This window comes from Phoenix dactylifera, chromosome 1 (assembly GCF_051530095.1).
Source record: "Phoenix dactylifera cultivar Ajwa chromosome 1, Ajwa_hap1_PhDact_Kaust_v1.1, whole genome shotgun sequence".
Classification (NCBI taxonomy): Eukaryota; Viridiplantae; Streptophyta; class Magnoliopsida; order Arecales; family Arecaceae; genus Phoenix; species Phoenix dactylifera.
The window spans coordinates 73650799-73665673 of NC_143190.1; the positions used below are offsets into that span (position 1 = coordinate 73650799).

The window sequence follows — 14875 nt, forward strand, 5'->3', positions numbered from 1 at the left end:
TCTCTAATTTCGACCAAATTGCTGTCAGAGATTTCTCGTCCATGATATGATACATTACGTCATCAGCCAGACAAAGCCGTATATTTGAAACAGCCTTCTCCTCCAATTTCTTCCACTCTATATCATCCATGTCATCTGGTTTCTTTCTGTACAGGATTTTCACCATACCCTGCGATACTAATAGATCATTTACCCTTCTCTGTCATAGTCTGAAATTTTCAATTTCATCAAACTTTATCATATCGAATTTCGCAGAAGAAATTCCAGCCATATTTAACTCTTTGCAAAATAAAATAGGGAGAGAAAAACAAAAAACAGGACCTGATCTTTTTTTCTCGTGATCCACCGAAAACAGGGACACGGGAAAAAATGTTTCGGCTCAGCAGAAACTCTTTCTCTGCTCGCGCAAGGACGGCAACGCACGGGCGGGCAGACACGGACGGCGGCACGACGGGGCAGCGGACGGCGACGGCGGCGCGCGGACGGAGCACTCGCGGTTGGAGCTCCTCCGATTCTCCTCTTTGCTCGGGGCACGACGGTGACGATCTTCCGCGACGGGAAAGAGGCCGCGGCGGTGCGTCTCAGGGGTGTTCCCCCTTCTTCCACGTGGAAAGCCGCCGCAAACAGAGAGCACAGAGAAACCCACGCGAGAAGAATAGCACCCACGGAAGAAAGGAAACCCCCCACGGGAAGAAAGGTGTTTTTTTTTTTGTTGTTTTTTTTTTGTTTTTTTTTTTTTTGGTTAGCTTGGGAAGAGAAGACACCCAAAAAAAAAAAAAGCCCCTGAGCCCTCCACGTGAAGCAAAATTTCCTCCCTTCACGTGAAGCAAAATTTCCTCCGTTAAGCAAACCTCCCACGAAAAGACCTCTTCTCGGGATCCACCTTTTGGCTTCGGCTTGGGAAGGTCAGAAGGCAACAGGGAACCCACGGGAGGAAAAATTTCTTTGCACTTCCTCTGCTTGGGAGAAGACGGAAACGCGTTCTAGCCCCTTCACGCGTGAAGAAGACCACCTTTGTGTTTCGGCTTGGAAGGAGGAAACGTGCCTGAGCCCTCTCGTGAGGAAAGAAACGCCCATGTGAACAGCGCCAACGGCGGCACAAAAATAATTTTTTTTTTTCAACCTGACTGCTGTGATACCAGTCGTTTGTGAACTACGAGGACTTTTTATTTTAAGTTTGACCGCATGAACGTGATTTGGTTTAGTGGATGAGGTCGTATCCCATTATGTGGCTGTACCGTTCCCACTACTAGCGTATGTTCTCCATCTTTATAAACCCCTCTCACAGACAATCACGCAGCACCAGAGGAATTATTAGAGCTCTCACTGTAATCCCATCATGAGGTTCTCCGTGCATAAGCTGGCTCCGGCGCTGGTTGCTCCCTCCGAGCCAACGCCATCAGGCAATCTCCCCCTCTCCTCCATCGACCGAACGACGGCGGTAAGTGTCACCATCGACTTGATACTGGTGTTGGAACATGGCGAAGAGCCGGCGAAGGTCATAAGGGAAGCCTTGTCCAAGGCCTTGGTCCCCTATTACCCTGTCGCCGGCCGGATCGTTGAGCCCAGCCCCGGGGAGCCGGAGGTGGCTTGCACTGGGGATGGTGTGTGGTTTGTGGAGGCATCGGCGAATTTTGGCCTCAAAGATGTTAACAACCTCGAACGCCCTCTCATGATACCCAAGGAAGAGCTCCTTCCATGTGCTCCTCCTGACGTAAACCCAGGGGATGCGATTCTGATGATGCAGGTATTTATGAAGTTACATTGAGAAAATCACTTAGATTTTTTTTTTGGGTTGATCTAGAGCTGATAATATCATGCTGATCCAATCTAAGACTAGGGATGACGTAGGGCCTTTTGGCATTTCCTTTTTTTTTTTTTTTTTTTGCTGAGCCGGATTGGTCAGACTGTCCGTGTCCGAACACACCCAATAAAATCAGAAAACAGAATGTCACGGAATGCCCTAGGCAAATCCTTTCCCCGGGTCCACATGTTGCCACCGGAGTGATTGGTTGCATAAGCGGCCACCCAGTCCGCAGCACTGTTAGCCTTCCGGAATACATGCTTCGCCCGAAAGGCCATCCCATCCCCGCTCATCGACCAAATGTCCCGAAGTAGGGGGTGGTCCCCACCCCGGCCACTCGGACCCCCTGGATCCAACCTATCACTGTGACTGAGTCACCCTCCAAAATGATGGAGCTAGCCTGCAGAACCCGGCGAGCATAACGAATGCCCTCCCAAGCCGCACGCAGCTCAGCCCCAGGAACCGTGGTATCCGATAGCTGACAATTGCCAGCCGCTACCACCCTCGAGCGCAAGTCCCTAATCACGAAGCCCGCGCCCCCTCTGTACCCTCCATCCAGTACTGACCCATCAAAGTTGACCTTGAGAAAACTCGAAGGTGGGGCTTCCAAGTGAAAAACACCATCCGTGGCGCTACCGGAGCATAATGAGAGTCCCATATATTCTGTGCTATCAAAGGCCCGCCTACAGGGGTAACCCTAGAGAACTCCGATGCCTGTATTCGGCCGCGCTCCATCGCAAGCCGCGAAGACAAGCTGTGTTCACCGAAAGTCCGAGCATTTCTAGCCAACCAAATCTGGTGGGTGATGTAGGTCGCTTCAAAAGCCATATGATGCAACTGGGGACTGCCCGACCATCACCGGATGGCCTGCATGAACTGGTCCCTCTCGCCCCAGATCCCTTGTGGGAACCCAAACAGCTATCAGGTTTTCCTCGCCCACCCACACCGAAAGAGCACATGGTCGACAGACTCGTCATCCCCACACCAGGCACAATGTGGGGGTATGCTCCCTCCCCCCCCCCCCCCCCCGTCTGCTCAGGGCAACTCTCGTCGGGAGTCTGTTCCAAACCACCTTCCAAAGAAACAAAGCCAGTCTCGGGTGTAGCCCAAACCGCCAGACCCAGGAGCAATCCGAGCCGGTCCCATAATCCAGCTCCAAGACCCGGGCGACGTCCCCTATACTGACCCTCGTCCTACAGGAGAACTGCCAGACCCGAACATCCGGTCCGGCACACCCCGGCACCGAAAGGAGCCACACCGACTCAACCAGATACACACTAAACACCTGCCTCAACCAATCCTCATCCCACTCCCCCCCTCCAAGAGTAAGTAGATCGCACACCTGTAAACCCTCGGCCCCCTCCGGATTGACCATGGTCAGCCATAGTCTCACCGAAAGGGTGTCCAACCACAGATCTCCCACCACGTCAGTGCTTCTACTACCATCACCGATCAGCCACCTGGTGTTAGCCAGGGCCATCGGCAGAAACCTCCTAATCTCACGCCATATAAAGGAGACCGGCCTCCCTCGCCGAGTCCCCTCTGCCTGCCCTACTCGACCATATCTGGCAGTCATCGCTTGACTCCAGAGGCCCTGAGGCTCCAGGATGAAGCATACCGCGTGTCGAGCAAAGATCGCCTCGCTCCTAGCTCGAAGAGACTGCAATCCGAGGCCACCTTCCCCGAGGGGCCGACAAACACTATCCCATGCTACCAGATGCACCCCATGGCACCCTCCAAAAGAACCCCAGAGAAAGTTCCGCAGGAGCCGCTCGATTCCATTTATCACCGTCACTGGTAACACCGTGTTGGCCAAAAGGTACACAGGCATCAAACTCAATGCTGACCTAACCAAAGTTAGCCTACCCATCATGGAAAGGAAAGAAGCCCGCCAGCCCTCTAGCCTACTATGGATGCGCTGCACCAAACCAAAGCACTCAGAGGCCCGGAGCCGCCTCCCGGTAATGGGTATACCAAGATAGCTCCAGACACCCTCCTGCTCCGGTACCTCCAGGATCCCCCTAATCTCTTGCCTGACACCAAGGCTAGTACTCAGGCTAAAGCGAATATAAGACTTTTGGAGGTTGACTCTTTGACCCAAAATGGCACAATACTCTGCCACAACTTCTCTGAGAACCAATGCTTCCCTCGCCCGCGCCCTAGCCACGAGAAGACAGTCGTCAGCGAAAAGTAAGTGAGAAATGGGTTGGGCTCCCGGGCCAGGAACATAAGCTTCCAAAGACCGAGAGGCGCAGGCAGTCCGCAATGCGCACGACAATGCATCCGAGCACATAATAAACAAAAACAGGGATAAGGGACATCCCTATCGCAACCCCATAGTAGACTGGAAGAAAGACGATGGCCTACCATTGACCAAAATAGAAAACCTAGGCCCCTGAATGCAGCCCATCGCCCAATCAATCCAGATACTATGAAAACCAAAACTCTCTAATACATGCTGGAGAAAACTCCATCGAATCCTATCATATGCTCGCTCCATATCCAGCTTGAAAGCCATCAAGCTCTGCCGCTCCGAGGCCCGATGAAGGTCTCACATCATCTCCTGTGCGAGCATGACATTATCCAAGATACTCCTTCCCCCCACGAACGCCCCCGTTCTGGACTGATAATAGCCGGCAACAAGGCTTTCATCCTCCCCACTAGGATTTTCGCCACTATCTTATACAGGGTTGTACACAGGATGATGGGCCTAAAGTGGCTAGGTTTCATCGCATCCTGGTGTTTCGGGAGTAGGATAACATACGTGGCCTTCCAGTCCTCAGCCATCACGGCCCGACTAAAAAAGCATTGAACCGCATCCACCACTGATCTCCGAATAATCCACCAATACTTCCAAAAGAAAAGTGGTGGAAAGCCGTCCGGTCCCAGGGCCTTATCCTCGGCCAAGGACCAAACCGCCTCCTACACCTCCCTCTCCAAGATAGGCCTCACCAAGGTCTCATTCTCCGCATCACCTATCCAAGCGCCAGGGCTCGGAAAACGCACAATACCTGCTACGTCACCCTCCTCCTTCCCACTAGATTGAAAAAAGTTGAATAAGACCTTGCTAACAGCGGCCTCACCCTCCCTTTTGGCATTTCTCGTTTGTCTGTAAATGAGTGCAATACTCCTATGGATTGATATTTAAGGTAGCATTCCGCACAACACATCAGTTGTTCCTTGCTAAGATAGCCACATGCCGATGCATGCAAACCATGTCTCCTTATCATGTACCATCATGGAAGCCTGCCCCATATTTCTCCCCGCCCCATATGATTTTTGTTCATCTTAGCTTATCAGCAATCTCTCGAAAATAAATATTGTTAATAATTATTTCTACATTTTTAATGAATGTGATGGTGTATTAGCCAACACTTGTTTAATTAGATATTAGGAATTTAATTAATAATTACATGATCTATATATTAGAATAATTTCAAAATATGAGTTTCCACTGATTGCGTATTTTTGTTTTATAAAATGGGTTAGACGTATAGCTCATAATGGTACTATGGTTAAGCCCAATATGATGTGTGATTACTTTGTTCTATGGGCTTCGGTGCACCTTGGATTTATAGGATTGAGTTCTATTTATTGTGGTAATTTTGGTATATAGGCCAAGAAATCCAATTAGGGTTGGAGCCCTTAATGGGAAGGCTTCCTTAGGTTTTCTATATAAAGGCTAGGTCCTCCTCTCCTCTCCATGTGGTCGATAGCTTGTCCCATTGACGGCTATTTTTGTGAGGAGCAAGGAAGAGAAGATCAAGCCGCTATTATTTTAGGTGATTGAGGAATCGCATTCAATATGTCTTCTACAGGTATATCTCTCAAACTTGAATACAATGTTATTATGATTCTAAATCTTAGCATGTTATTATTTATGATTAACAATTAGTATCAGAGCCTCCATGCTAAGATTAGAATCCTTCATACACAATTATTATTATATCTAGATTTACAGATTAATTTTATGCATCGATGATATATTCAAAAAAAAAGGAAAAAGAAAAAGGATTTCACTATTCTATCTTTTTCCTACCCTATTCCTTCATCTTCTTCACCATTTTATAATCCCCCTTTTCATGGTGGATGATTAAACGAAGAAGAAGAAGAGGAGGAGGAGGCACAGCCTCCTTGGGATGCGGATGCCGAGGACCCACGGCTGGGATGCCGCGGACCCGTGTCCGGCCTCCCCAGGATGCGGACGCCGCGGTCCTGCGGCTAGGATGCCGCGGTTTCGCGGCTGGACTCCCGGTCCTGCGGTTCCACGGCTGGCCTCCCGGTCCCGCGGTCCGAGAGCCGCAATCCCGTGGCTGGCGGGCTGCTCCCGGCCATTCCACGGCTGGCCGCATGCCTCGTGGCGTCGCCGTGGCCCGGGGAGCATCACCAGCCACTCGCAGTGGCCGGCGTGGTGGCGGCCATGGGTGGCAACCACGGGCTGCCTCCCAAAACAAAAAAAAATGGGGTGGCGGCGTTGAGAGAAAGAAGAAGATAAAGAGGGAGAGAATAGTTTAGGCTTTTCTTTTGATTGGGCTAGGGCTTGTGAAGCCCAATCCGAATAGGTCCATGGTTGCGAGTTGGGCCCTTTTATTTGGTCAGCCCATGTTTATTTTATTTGCATTTCATTTTAATGGGCCAGAATGGGTTTTGGGCCTGAGGCTAAGAGTTAGTAACCCATTTAATTGCTATTTAAATATTGAATAATTTGAATTAAGGCCCTCATGCATATTAATTAATGAGGTATTAAATTTTGGACATATTTTGCTGCCATATATACCTTGAATTTTGTAATTAATATCTTTGTTTGATCAATTACATGTGATTTTGATTATGATTGCACCATGTTTGATGGTTACGATTTTGTCACATAACCATTATTTTTGTGATTGAAATTTGTTGGGCATAAAGACTATCATTATTTTTCCATTAAGAGAATATTTTGAAATTGAAGTGGGTGGTAGCCGCCAAAATGACACACTCACTGATTTTTATCTGATTTTCTCAAAAAAAAGGTAGCATTGCATTTTTTCAGATCATTGTACGCAATATCTTGCCCGAAGATGTTATTGTGTATGATGTTTTGGAAAAATGATATGGAGTGATTAACGGGATTGCATTAGCCTAGAATCATCCTTCTGTCCAAAGGTGATGGTGTTTCGAAAGTTGATGTGATTTTGTTAGTTGGCTTCATGATATGTCTTAAGAGTACCTTATAGCTTGTTGTATTGTCAACCCAAAAGTGACTCTACAATAATGCACCGAGGCTCTTACCGTAATTAGACTTATATGTTTTTCAAGCCTGATTACGGACTATCTAATTAATAGCCCAAATTAATTAGATAGATATGTTGTCATCCATTTAATTACATATATCACATTTGGATGATATTAAATAAAATATGTTGTTTCCGCAATTTTGAATGTCTCTTCCCTTTCAAGCTAATTGTCTGCTATTGAAATTCTGACTGGAAATAATTATGTGAGATGCAAAAGAGACATAGAAATAGCACTGGGTCTCTTGGGTTTAGATTTTGCTTTGGAGGAGCAGCCTTCAAAACCAATAGATAAGAGCACTGTCGAGTACAAGACTAAGTATGTCAAGTGGAAAAGAGCTAACAAGCTGTGTTTGAAGATTATCAAGCGTTCTATATCTGATTCTATTATGGGTGCTATACCGGACAACGACAATGCTAAGAATTTTTTGGATGCGATAGGACCGAGATTTGTTGAGTCCGATAAAACTGAAACTGGGGACCTAATGGATAAATTTATGAGTATGAAATATGATGACACTTGTGGAGTTAGGGAGTATATTATAAAAATGCTGCACATAAGTTCTAAATTAGAAGCCCTAAAAATTTCCATTGCATAGCCTTTTCTTGTCTATCATTATCTTAATAGCCTTCCCAGCCAGTTCAATCAACTTAAGGTTGCTTATAATGCTCAAGGTGACAAATAGGATTTGAATGATTTGATTGCTGCGTGTGCCCAAGAGGAGTATAGAATGCATCGTGAGACTGTTGAAACTGTGCAACTGACCTATCAGCCTTCTCAGAACAAGAAGTCTTCTCATAATCATAAGGCTAAGTTCCATAAGAGCAACAAGCCTCACTACAATCAGCAGAACAGAGGGTCACGTGGACAGACTTCTGGTGGTCCTAAAAGAATTATGAAGAAGAATGACAAATGTAAGTTCTGCAAAAAGAAGAGTCATTGGCAGAAGGATTACCTTAAGTTTAAGACTTTGGTTAGAGAAGAAGAAAACTTCGGCAGGTATCTCTTTGGCCTTGGTTTGTTTTGAGTCTTATTTAGTATATGTACCTTTGAATTCTTGGTGGATAGACTCTGGTGCAAGTATTCATATCACTATTTGCAGGGGTTCGTAAGGAGACGAAGGCCAAGTGAGAATGAAGTGAACCTGTGCGTTGGAAATGGAGTTCAAGTTAAACTTGAGTTTATAGGAGCAGTGGAGTTATCCTTGGAGTCCGGTTTTTCTCTTGTTTTGGAAAATATATTTTTTGTACCGACGATGAGACGAAATTTAATTTGTGTCAAAACTTGATCAGTCTGGATTTTCTTTTAAATTTAGTAATGGAATGATTGAATTATTTTATGATTCTTGCATAGTTGGAAATGGCATTTTATGGGATGGTTTATACAGATTGAATTTGGCTCCAGTTGGTGAAGTTTTTTGTGTTACTAAAGTTGGAAAGAAAAGAGCCTTAATTCGTGAATCATCCTCTATATTGTGGCATAAGCATTTAAGGCACATTTCAAGGGAGCGAATGGAAAGATTGATGAAAGCTGAGATTCTACCCTCTTTGAATTTTTTAGATATTTTGACACTTGCATAGATTGCATAAGGGGAAAGCCGACTAAAACTATAAGAAATGGATCCACTAGGAGCAATGGTCTTTTGGATCTTATTCACACCGATATTAGTGGACCGTTACCTTCTACTATATGTGGGAACAAATACTTCATAACCTTCATTGATGATTTCTCGCGTTATGGTTCTGTTTACTTGATCAATGATAAATCCCTCGCTCTTGAGAAAACTATGGTAAGTATGATGAGTTCAGTCAGAACATGGGTGATTTTGCAAGATTTTTGTAAGAATGTAGGATAGTTCCTTAATACACAATGCTAGTAACACCAGAGCAAAATGGTGTTTCTGAAAGGCGTAATCGGACTCTGAAGGATATGGTTAGAAGTATGATGAGTAGAACAAATTTGCCAAAATTCTTGTGGGGTGAGGCATTGAAATCTGCCATGTACATTCTAAATAGGGTTCCTAGTAAAGCTGTTGAGAAAACTCCTATTGAATTGTGGGCAGGTTGTAAACCCAGTTTAGCCCATTTTAGAGTTTGGGGCTGCCGAGCTGAGGTTAGAATTTATAATCCTTCTGAAAAGAAATTAGATCCTAAATCCACATCTAATTTTTTCATTAGGTATCCAGATAGATCAAAGGGCTATAAGTTCTATTGTCCTAATCGTGACACCAGAATTGTTGAGTCCATTACGGCGAAGTTTCTGGAGAATGATATTGGTAATAGTGGGAGTTCTATGTTAAAGAAATTTTTTGCTGAACTGGATCAAGTTGTGGTTCCAATTTTCGTTATACAAGAAAAAGTTATTTCTTAACCGATTGCAATAGTTAATGAAGTACCTAGGCATCAAGAAGAGCCTCACGTTCCTCCTCCAACAGCAGTTGAGTCAGTTTCTGAACCGCGGGTTAGAAGATCACAAAGAAAAGAAGGTCTGCCTTGCCTAATGACTATATTGTCTATTTACTGGAGAGTGATTTTAATATTGGGCGTAATATTGATCCCGTCTCTTTTAATGAAGCATTAACAAGACCTGACTTGGATAAATGGTTGAATCCCATGAAAGATAAAATGTTTTCTATGAAGAGAAATAGAGTTAGGGAACTTGTTGAACTTCCACCACATGTTAAGGCCATAGGTTGTAAATGGGTTTACAAATTCAAATTAGACTCAAAAGAGGATGTTGAACGACAAAAGGCTAGACTGGTTGCTAGAGGTTTCACTCAGCAAGAGGGCATCGACTATAATGAGACCTTTTCACCGGTTTCATCCAAGGATTCTTTTAGAATTATCATGGAACTTGTAGCACACTATGATTTGGAACTTCATCAAATGGATGTTAAGACAATATTTTTAAATGGAGATCTCTGTGAAGAAGTTTATATGAGACAACTTGAAAATTTTGTCGTAAAGAGAAAGAAAAATTTGATGTGTAAGTTGAACAAATCTATATATGGGCTCAAGCAAGCATCCCGACAATGGTATTTGAAATTTGATGAAGTTGTGACTTCTCTTGGTTTTGTTGAAAATATAGTAGACCAATGCATTTATCTCAAGATCAGTGGGAGAAAATTCATTTTTCTTGTTTTGTATGTTGCTAGCAGTGACTTAGGGTTACTTCATGAGACAGAGAAAATGTTATCTGCTAATTTTGAAATGAAAGATCTTCGGGAAGCTTCTTTTGTACTTGGTATTGAGATACAGCGTGATAGAGGCCGTGGCTTGTTGGGACTTTCTAAAAGACATATATACGACGCGTCCTAGAGAGATTCAGTATGCAAAATTGTGCACCTGGTGATGTACCTATTGTAAAAGGGAATAAGTTTAGTAAAGCTCAGTGTCCAAGAAATAAACTTGAAAGAAAATCTTTGAAGAACATACCATATGCTAGTGCTGTAGGGAGCCTGATGTATGCTCCAGTTTGCACTAGACCAGACAAAGCCTATGCAATCAGTGTCCTTAGTAGATTTCAGTCGAATCCAGGACAAGAGCTCTGAAAAGCAGCTAAGAAAGTTATGAGATATTTGAAGAAGACTAAGGTTATATGCTTACTTTTCAGCGTATAGATCATCTTGAGGTGGTAGGCTACTCTGATTCTGATTTTGCAGGATGTCAAGATGATCTGAAGTCAACTTCAGATTATGTTTTTGTGATAGCTAGTGGTGTTATTTCTTCAAAAAGTGTTAAGCAAACTCTAATGACTTTTTCTATTATGCAGGCTGAATTTGTGGCATGTTATGGAGCTACGGTCCAAGCCATTTGGTTGAGGAATTTTATTTCAGAACTGAAAGTTGTTGATTCCATCTCGAGACCAATTACTATCTACTATGACAATAGTGCAGCAGTGTTCTTTTCAAAGAATAACAAAAGTTCTGGTGGCTCTAAGCATATAGACATCTAGTACTTGATGGTCAGAAATAAAGTTAAAGAAGAGCAGACAAAAAAAGAGCATCTAAATATAGAGGCAATGATTGCAGACCCATTGACTAAGGAACTTGCACCGAAAGTCTTTAAGACACACATTGCTAATATGGGCATTGTGGAAACCTTTAATGTTATTAGTTAGTGAGAGTTATTTATGTAAAAGAACTACATTTTGGCTTGATCCCTTTGTACGGGGTACGTAGGCAACCCATATGCTTCGGGTACAGCCTCTTTCAATAATCATAACATTTATCTCTCCATTTATAATTCTATATTTTGTGCACAAAAATTATAATTATATTTGAGCATGCATTTCACATATGTCTTTTATTATGATATCATTTTGATCTAGAGATATAATGCATAAAGACATGATGTGAGTCTCTTTTGAGACATGTGGCTTCTTTGAAGCATTTTTGAAGATCGATGTGAATTAGCACACCTTTTGATCACATTTTGGTGCTAAGTTCATACTACATACTACCACATTGGTTGGAGGATGGGGATCCATGTCGATAAGGATGTTAGCATTTGTAGCTGTGGAGTAGTCTTACATCGATTAAATGGTGTAACGACTTCCATGTTCGATGTTTGTTGCCCAAAAAGACAACCCAAGAGGGGGGGTGAATTGGGTTTTAAGTAATTATTGCAATTAAAAACTTTGTGAGTAACTAATCAAAACTTATTGCAAGTGGATTAATTAGTTATTATATGCAGTGAATAAAAGGAATGGAAGAGACAATGAAACAATCACAAACACAAGAGATTTTATAGTGGTTCGGAGCTAACCCTTGCTCCTACATCCACTCCCCAAGCTTCACTTGGGAGTTCACTATAATCCCTCGGATTACAGCCGGTTGTTTTACAAGCTCACAACCCAACTTGTTGTTTTACGAGATCACAACGAACTCGGTCGGTTTTCACAGGCTCACCGACTAGAACCATCCGATTGTTTTTCCGGGATCACAATCAAACCCTTACACCGTTGGTTTTAACCTCGGCTCACCAACCAACCTCTACACCCTTGATTCAATCCCCTGATTGAATCAAGTAACAAGAAAACAGTTTGTAAAGAGTACAGGAATAGCTTCTTGAAAAGCAAATATAAACAATATAACTAAAGAAGAGTTAGAAGCCCTCAAACAGATTTTTAGATTTGAGGAAAGAGGCTTCTCGAACTCTGCAATCTCCTCGTGAGTGGGATGAAGATTTGCTGTCAGATGAGGAGCCTTGAATGCGAGGAAGATGTTGGGAGGATGGACTTCAATGCACTTCTTCCTTCTTTCTCTTGTATTTACTCTAGAGAGGCTTTGGTAGGTGGAAATCCCTTTTGCTTTTAATGGAGTCTCTCTTTCTTACTCTATTACTGTTCACTCTGGTTATTTAAGCATCCCCAACGAAAACTAGCCGTTAGACACACATTTATGGTCGTTCTGCACACTCTGCAACTCCTAACAAAGTGTCCGTTGGGATCGAATTCGACTCGCTCGATCTGGAGTCGACTCGGCTGTTGCTGGAGTCGACTCATGCTTTACTGGAGTCGACTCGCCCACTGTTCAAAATTTGAAATAAAGTGTCGTCCCGTTCTGGAGTCGACTCGGCCAAACGTGGAGTTGACTCGCCAATGTCCGGAGATGACTCGGCCCTCCGGAGACGACTCGTTCTCAGGGTTCCAGAGATATGTTTTTCTTCATTTCTTTCTCGAGTCGACTCGGATCATTTTGGAGTCGACTCGGCTCTCAGAGTCCGAAAACTGATCCTCTGTGTTTGGAGTTGAACTGCCTCTGAGTCGACTCGGATTTTGTTGGGGTCGACTCGGCTGACTTGGGAGTCGACTCGTGAGTACTTGGAGTCGGCTCGGCTCTCAGGATCCGAAAACTGTTTCTCTGTGTTTTGAAGGTGAACTGCCTCGGAGTCGACTCGGACTTTGCTGGAGTCGACTCGGCTCTCAGACACCGAAGTTGGCTCTCTGACTCTGTCTTGCATTCCTCTGAGAGTCGACTCTTGCTTCCTTAGGAGTTGACTCGCCAACCGTTGGAGTCGACTCGAGTTCTTCTGGAGTCGACTCGGTTCTCAGAGTCCAAAACGACTTCTCTGTCTTTCAGTCTGTTACTCCATGGAGTCGACTCGTACTTTGCTGGAGTCGACTCGGCAAGCATCGGAGTCGACTCTAATTCTTCAGGAGTCGACTCGGGGACAGGGTCTGAGATTTATCTTTCTGTCCTGCTGTCTGTTCTCAGTCGGAGTCGACTCGTAATGTGCCGGAGTCGACTCGAGCTTGTGCCAGTGCTTCTGATACACTTGGAGTCGACTCGTAATCTTCCGGAGTCGACTCGAGCTTCAGACTTTGGTTCAAATTGATTTCCATACTTAGCCAAAATGTATTGAACCAAAGCTAGAGACACTTAAACATAAATTCACAAATATTTGGCTGAAACACTAGATTGAATTCATTAGTACAAGATATACTCAAATGCTTTGAGCTCATCAAAATCAAATAGGGTTATAATCAATCACTCCACAATGTTGATGTTCTTGTTGAACCGGATCATGTATCAAAGGTGATTATCATTTGAGTTATATATGTGGCCACCTATGTAGTCTAACCCGAGAGTCATTTTCAAAACAAAGTTTTTTAAATTAATATGGCAATCCGTGTTCGCCCAAGTGGGAGAATATTAGAATAATTTCAAAATATGGGCTTCCACTAATTGCATATTTTTGTTTTATAAAACGAGTTAGACGTATGGCTCATAATGGTACTATGGTTAGGCCCAATATGATGTGTGATCACTTTGTTTTATCGGTTTTGGTGCAACTTGGATGTATAGGATTGAGTCCTATTTATTATGGTAATTTTGGTATGTAGGTCAGAAAACTCAATTAGGGTTGGAGCCCTTAATGGGAAGTCTTCCTTGGGTTTTTTATATAAAGGCTAGGTCCCCCTGTCCATGTGGTTGATAGCTTGCCCCATTGACGGCTATTTTTGTGAGAAGCAAGGAAGAGAAGATCAAGCTGCTATTATTCCAGGTGATTGAGGAATCACATTCAATATGTCTTCCGCAGGTATATCTCTCAAACTTGAAATTCAGGTCACAAAATTCAAATTCTCATCCACATGCGTTTCTTTAAATTCAGGTCACGAAATTCACATGCGGAGGATTCGTTGTTGGCATCCGCTTCAGTCACACAGTCTTCGATGGCCTCGGAGTATCCCAATTCCTGAATTCAACCACAGAGATGGCCACAGGCCTTCCACAGCCAGCAGTTGCATGAGCGCGAGGGAACCGGCCTAGGCGGGGAAGGAACCGGAGGTGGTGGCCTCGCCGGTTCGTTCCGAGCCTTGGACCGTCGCTCGGCCCCGCTCGCGGAGATGGGTCTCTTTCGGCTTGGGACAACTGCTTTCCTAGGCATTTTTGACCTAGACACGGGAGAGGAACTAGGAAAAATGGAGGAAAACTCGATGGAGAAGACCTAGAATGGGTCGGAGACGAGGTCGGAGTCGGCTCTAGGGTTTTGGAACAGTGTCGGCTGTGAATAGAAGTGGGGATTGAACGTTTCGATTAGGGTTAAAACATCGGATTCCCAACCTTGAGTCGACTCCAGTAAGTCGTGAGTCGACTCGACCGCGAGTCGACTCCCCCATGAGCCGACTTTAAAATGTATCCGAGTCGACTCGAACTCTGGCACGCACCCAAAAATCATGTTATTTTCGTGCCACAAGAGAGAGTTATGAACTTATCCATGATTTAGGAACTGATTTGATGATCATAGATAACAAGTTCTATGTCCACCATAGACTAATCCTCAAAATCTATGA

The 14875-nt window shown here is 44.2% G+C and overlaps 1 protein-coding gene across 2 annotated transcripts; it reads left to right on the forward strand.

Annotated features, from left to right (window-relative positions):
• Nucleotides 1–386: 386 nt before the first annotated feature.
• LOC113461318 (myricetin 3-O-glucosyl 1,2-rhamnoside 6'-O-caffeoyltransferase AT2-like) lies at nt 387–14640 on the forward strand. Of its 2 annotated transcripts, none has more exons than XM_088711708.2 (2): nt 387–1747; nt 14194–14640. In XM_088711708.2, the coding sequence occupies exons 1-2, from the start codon at nt 1340–1342 to the stop codon at nt 14329–14331; spliced, it is 546 nt and encodes a 181-aa protein (XP_088567834.2). In that variant the 5' UTR covers nt 387–1339; the 3' UTR covers nt 14332–14640. The 2 variants fall into 2 exon arrangements, with proteins under 2 accessions (XP_088567834.2, XP_026657005.3); XM_026801204.4 differs by lacking the exon at nt 14194–14640 and adding an exon at nt 10850–12529.
• Nucleotides 14641–14875: the final 235 nt, after the last annotated feature.

What these genes read in the sequence shown, in the direction of transcription:
- LOC113461318 (XM_026801204.4), top strand. Translation starts at nt 1,340, where the DNA reads ATGAGGTTCTCCGTGCATAAGCTGGCTCCGGCGCTGGTTGCTCCCTCC. An exon ending in ATGCGATTCTGATGATGCAG is followed by an intron (nt 1,748 to 10,849) that starts GTATTTATGAAG and finishes TCTATTATGCAG; the next exon opens with GCTGAATTTGTGGCATGTTA.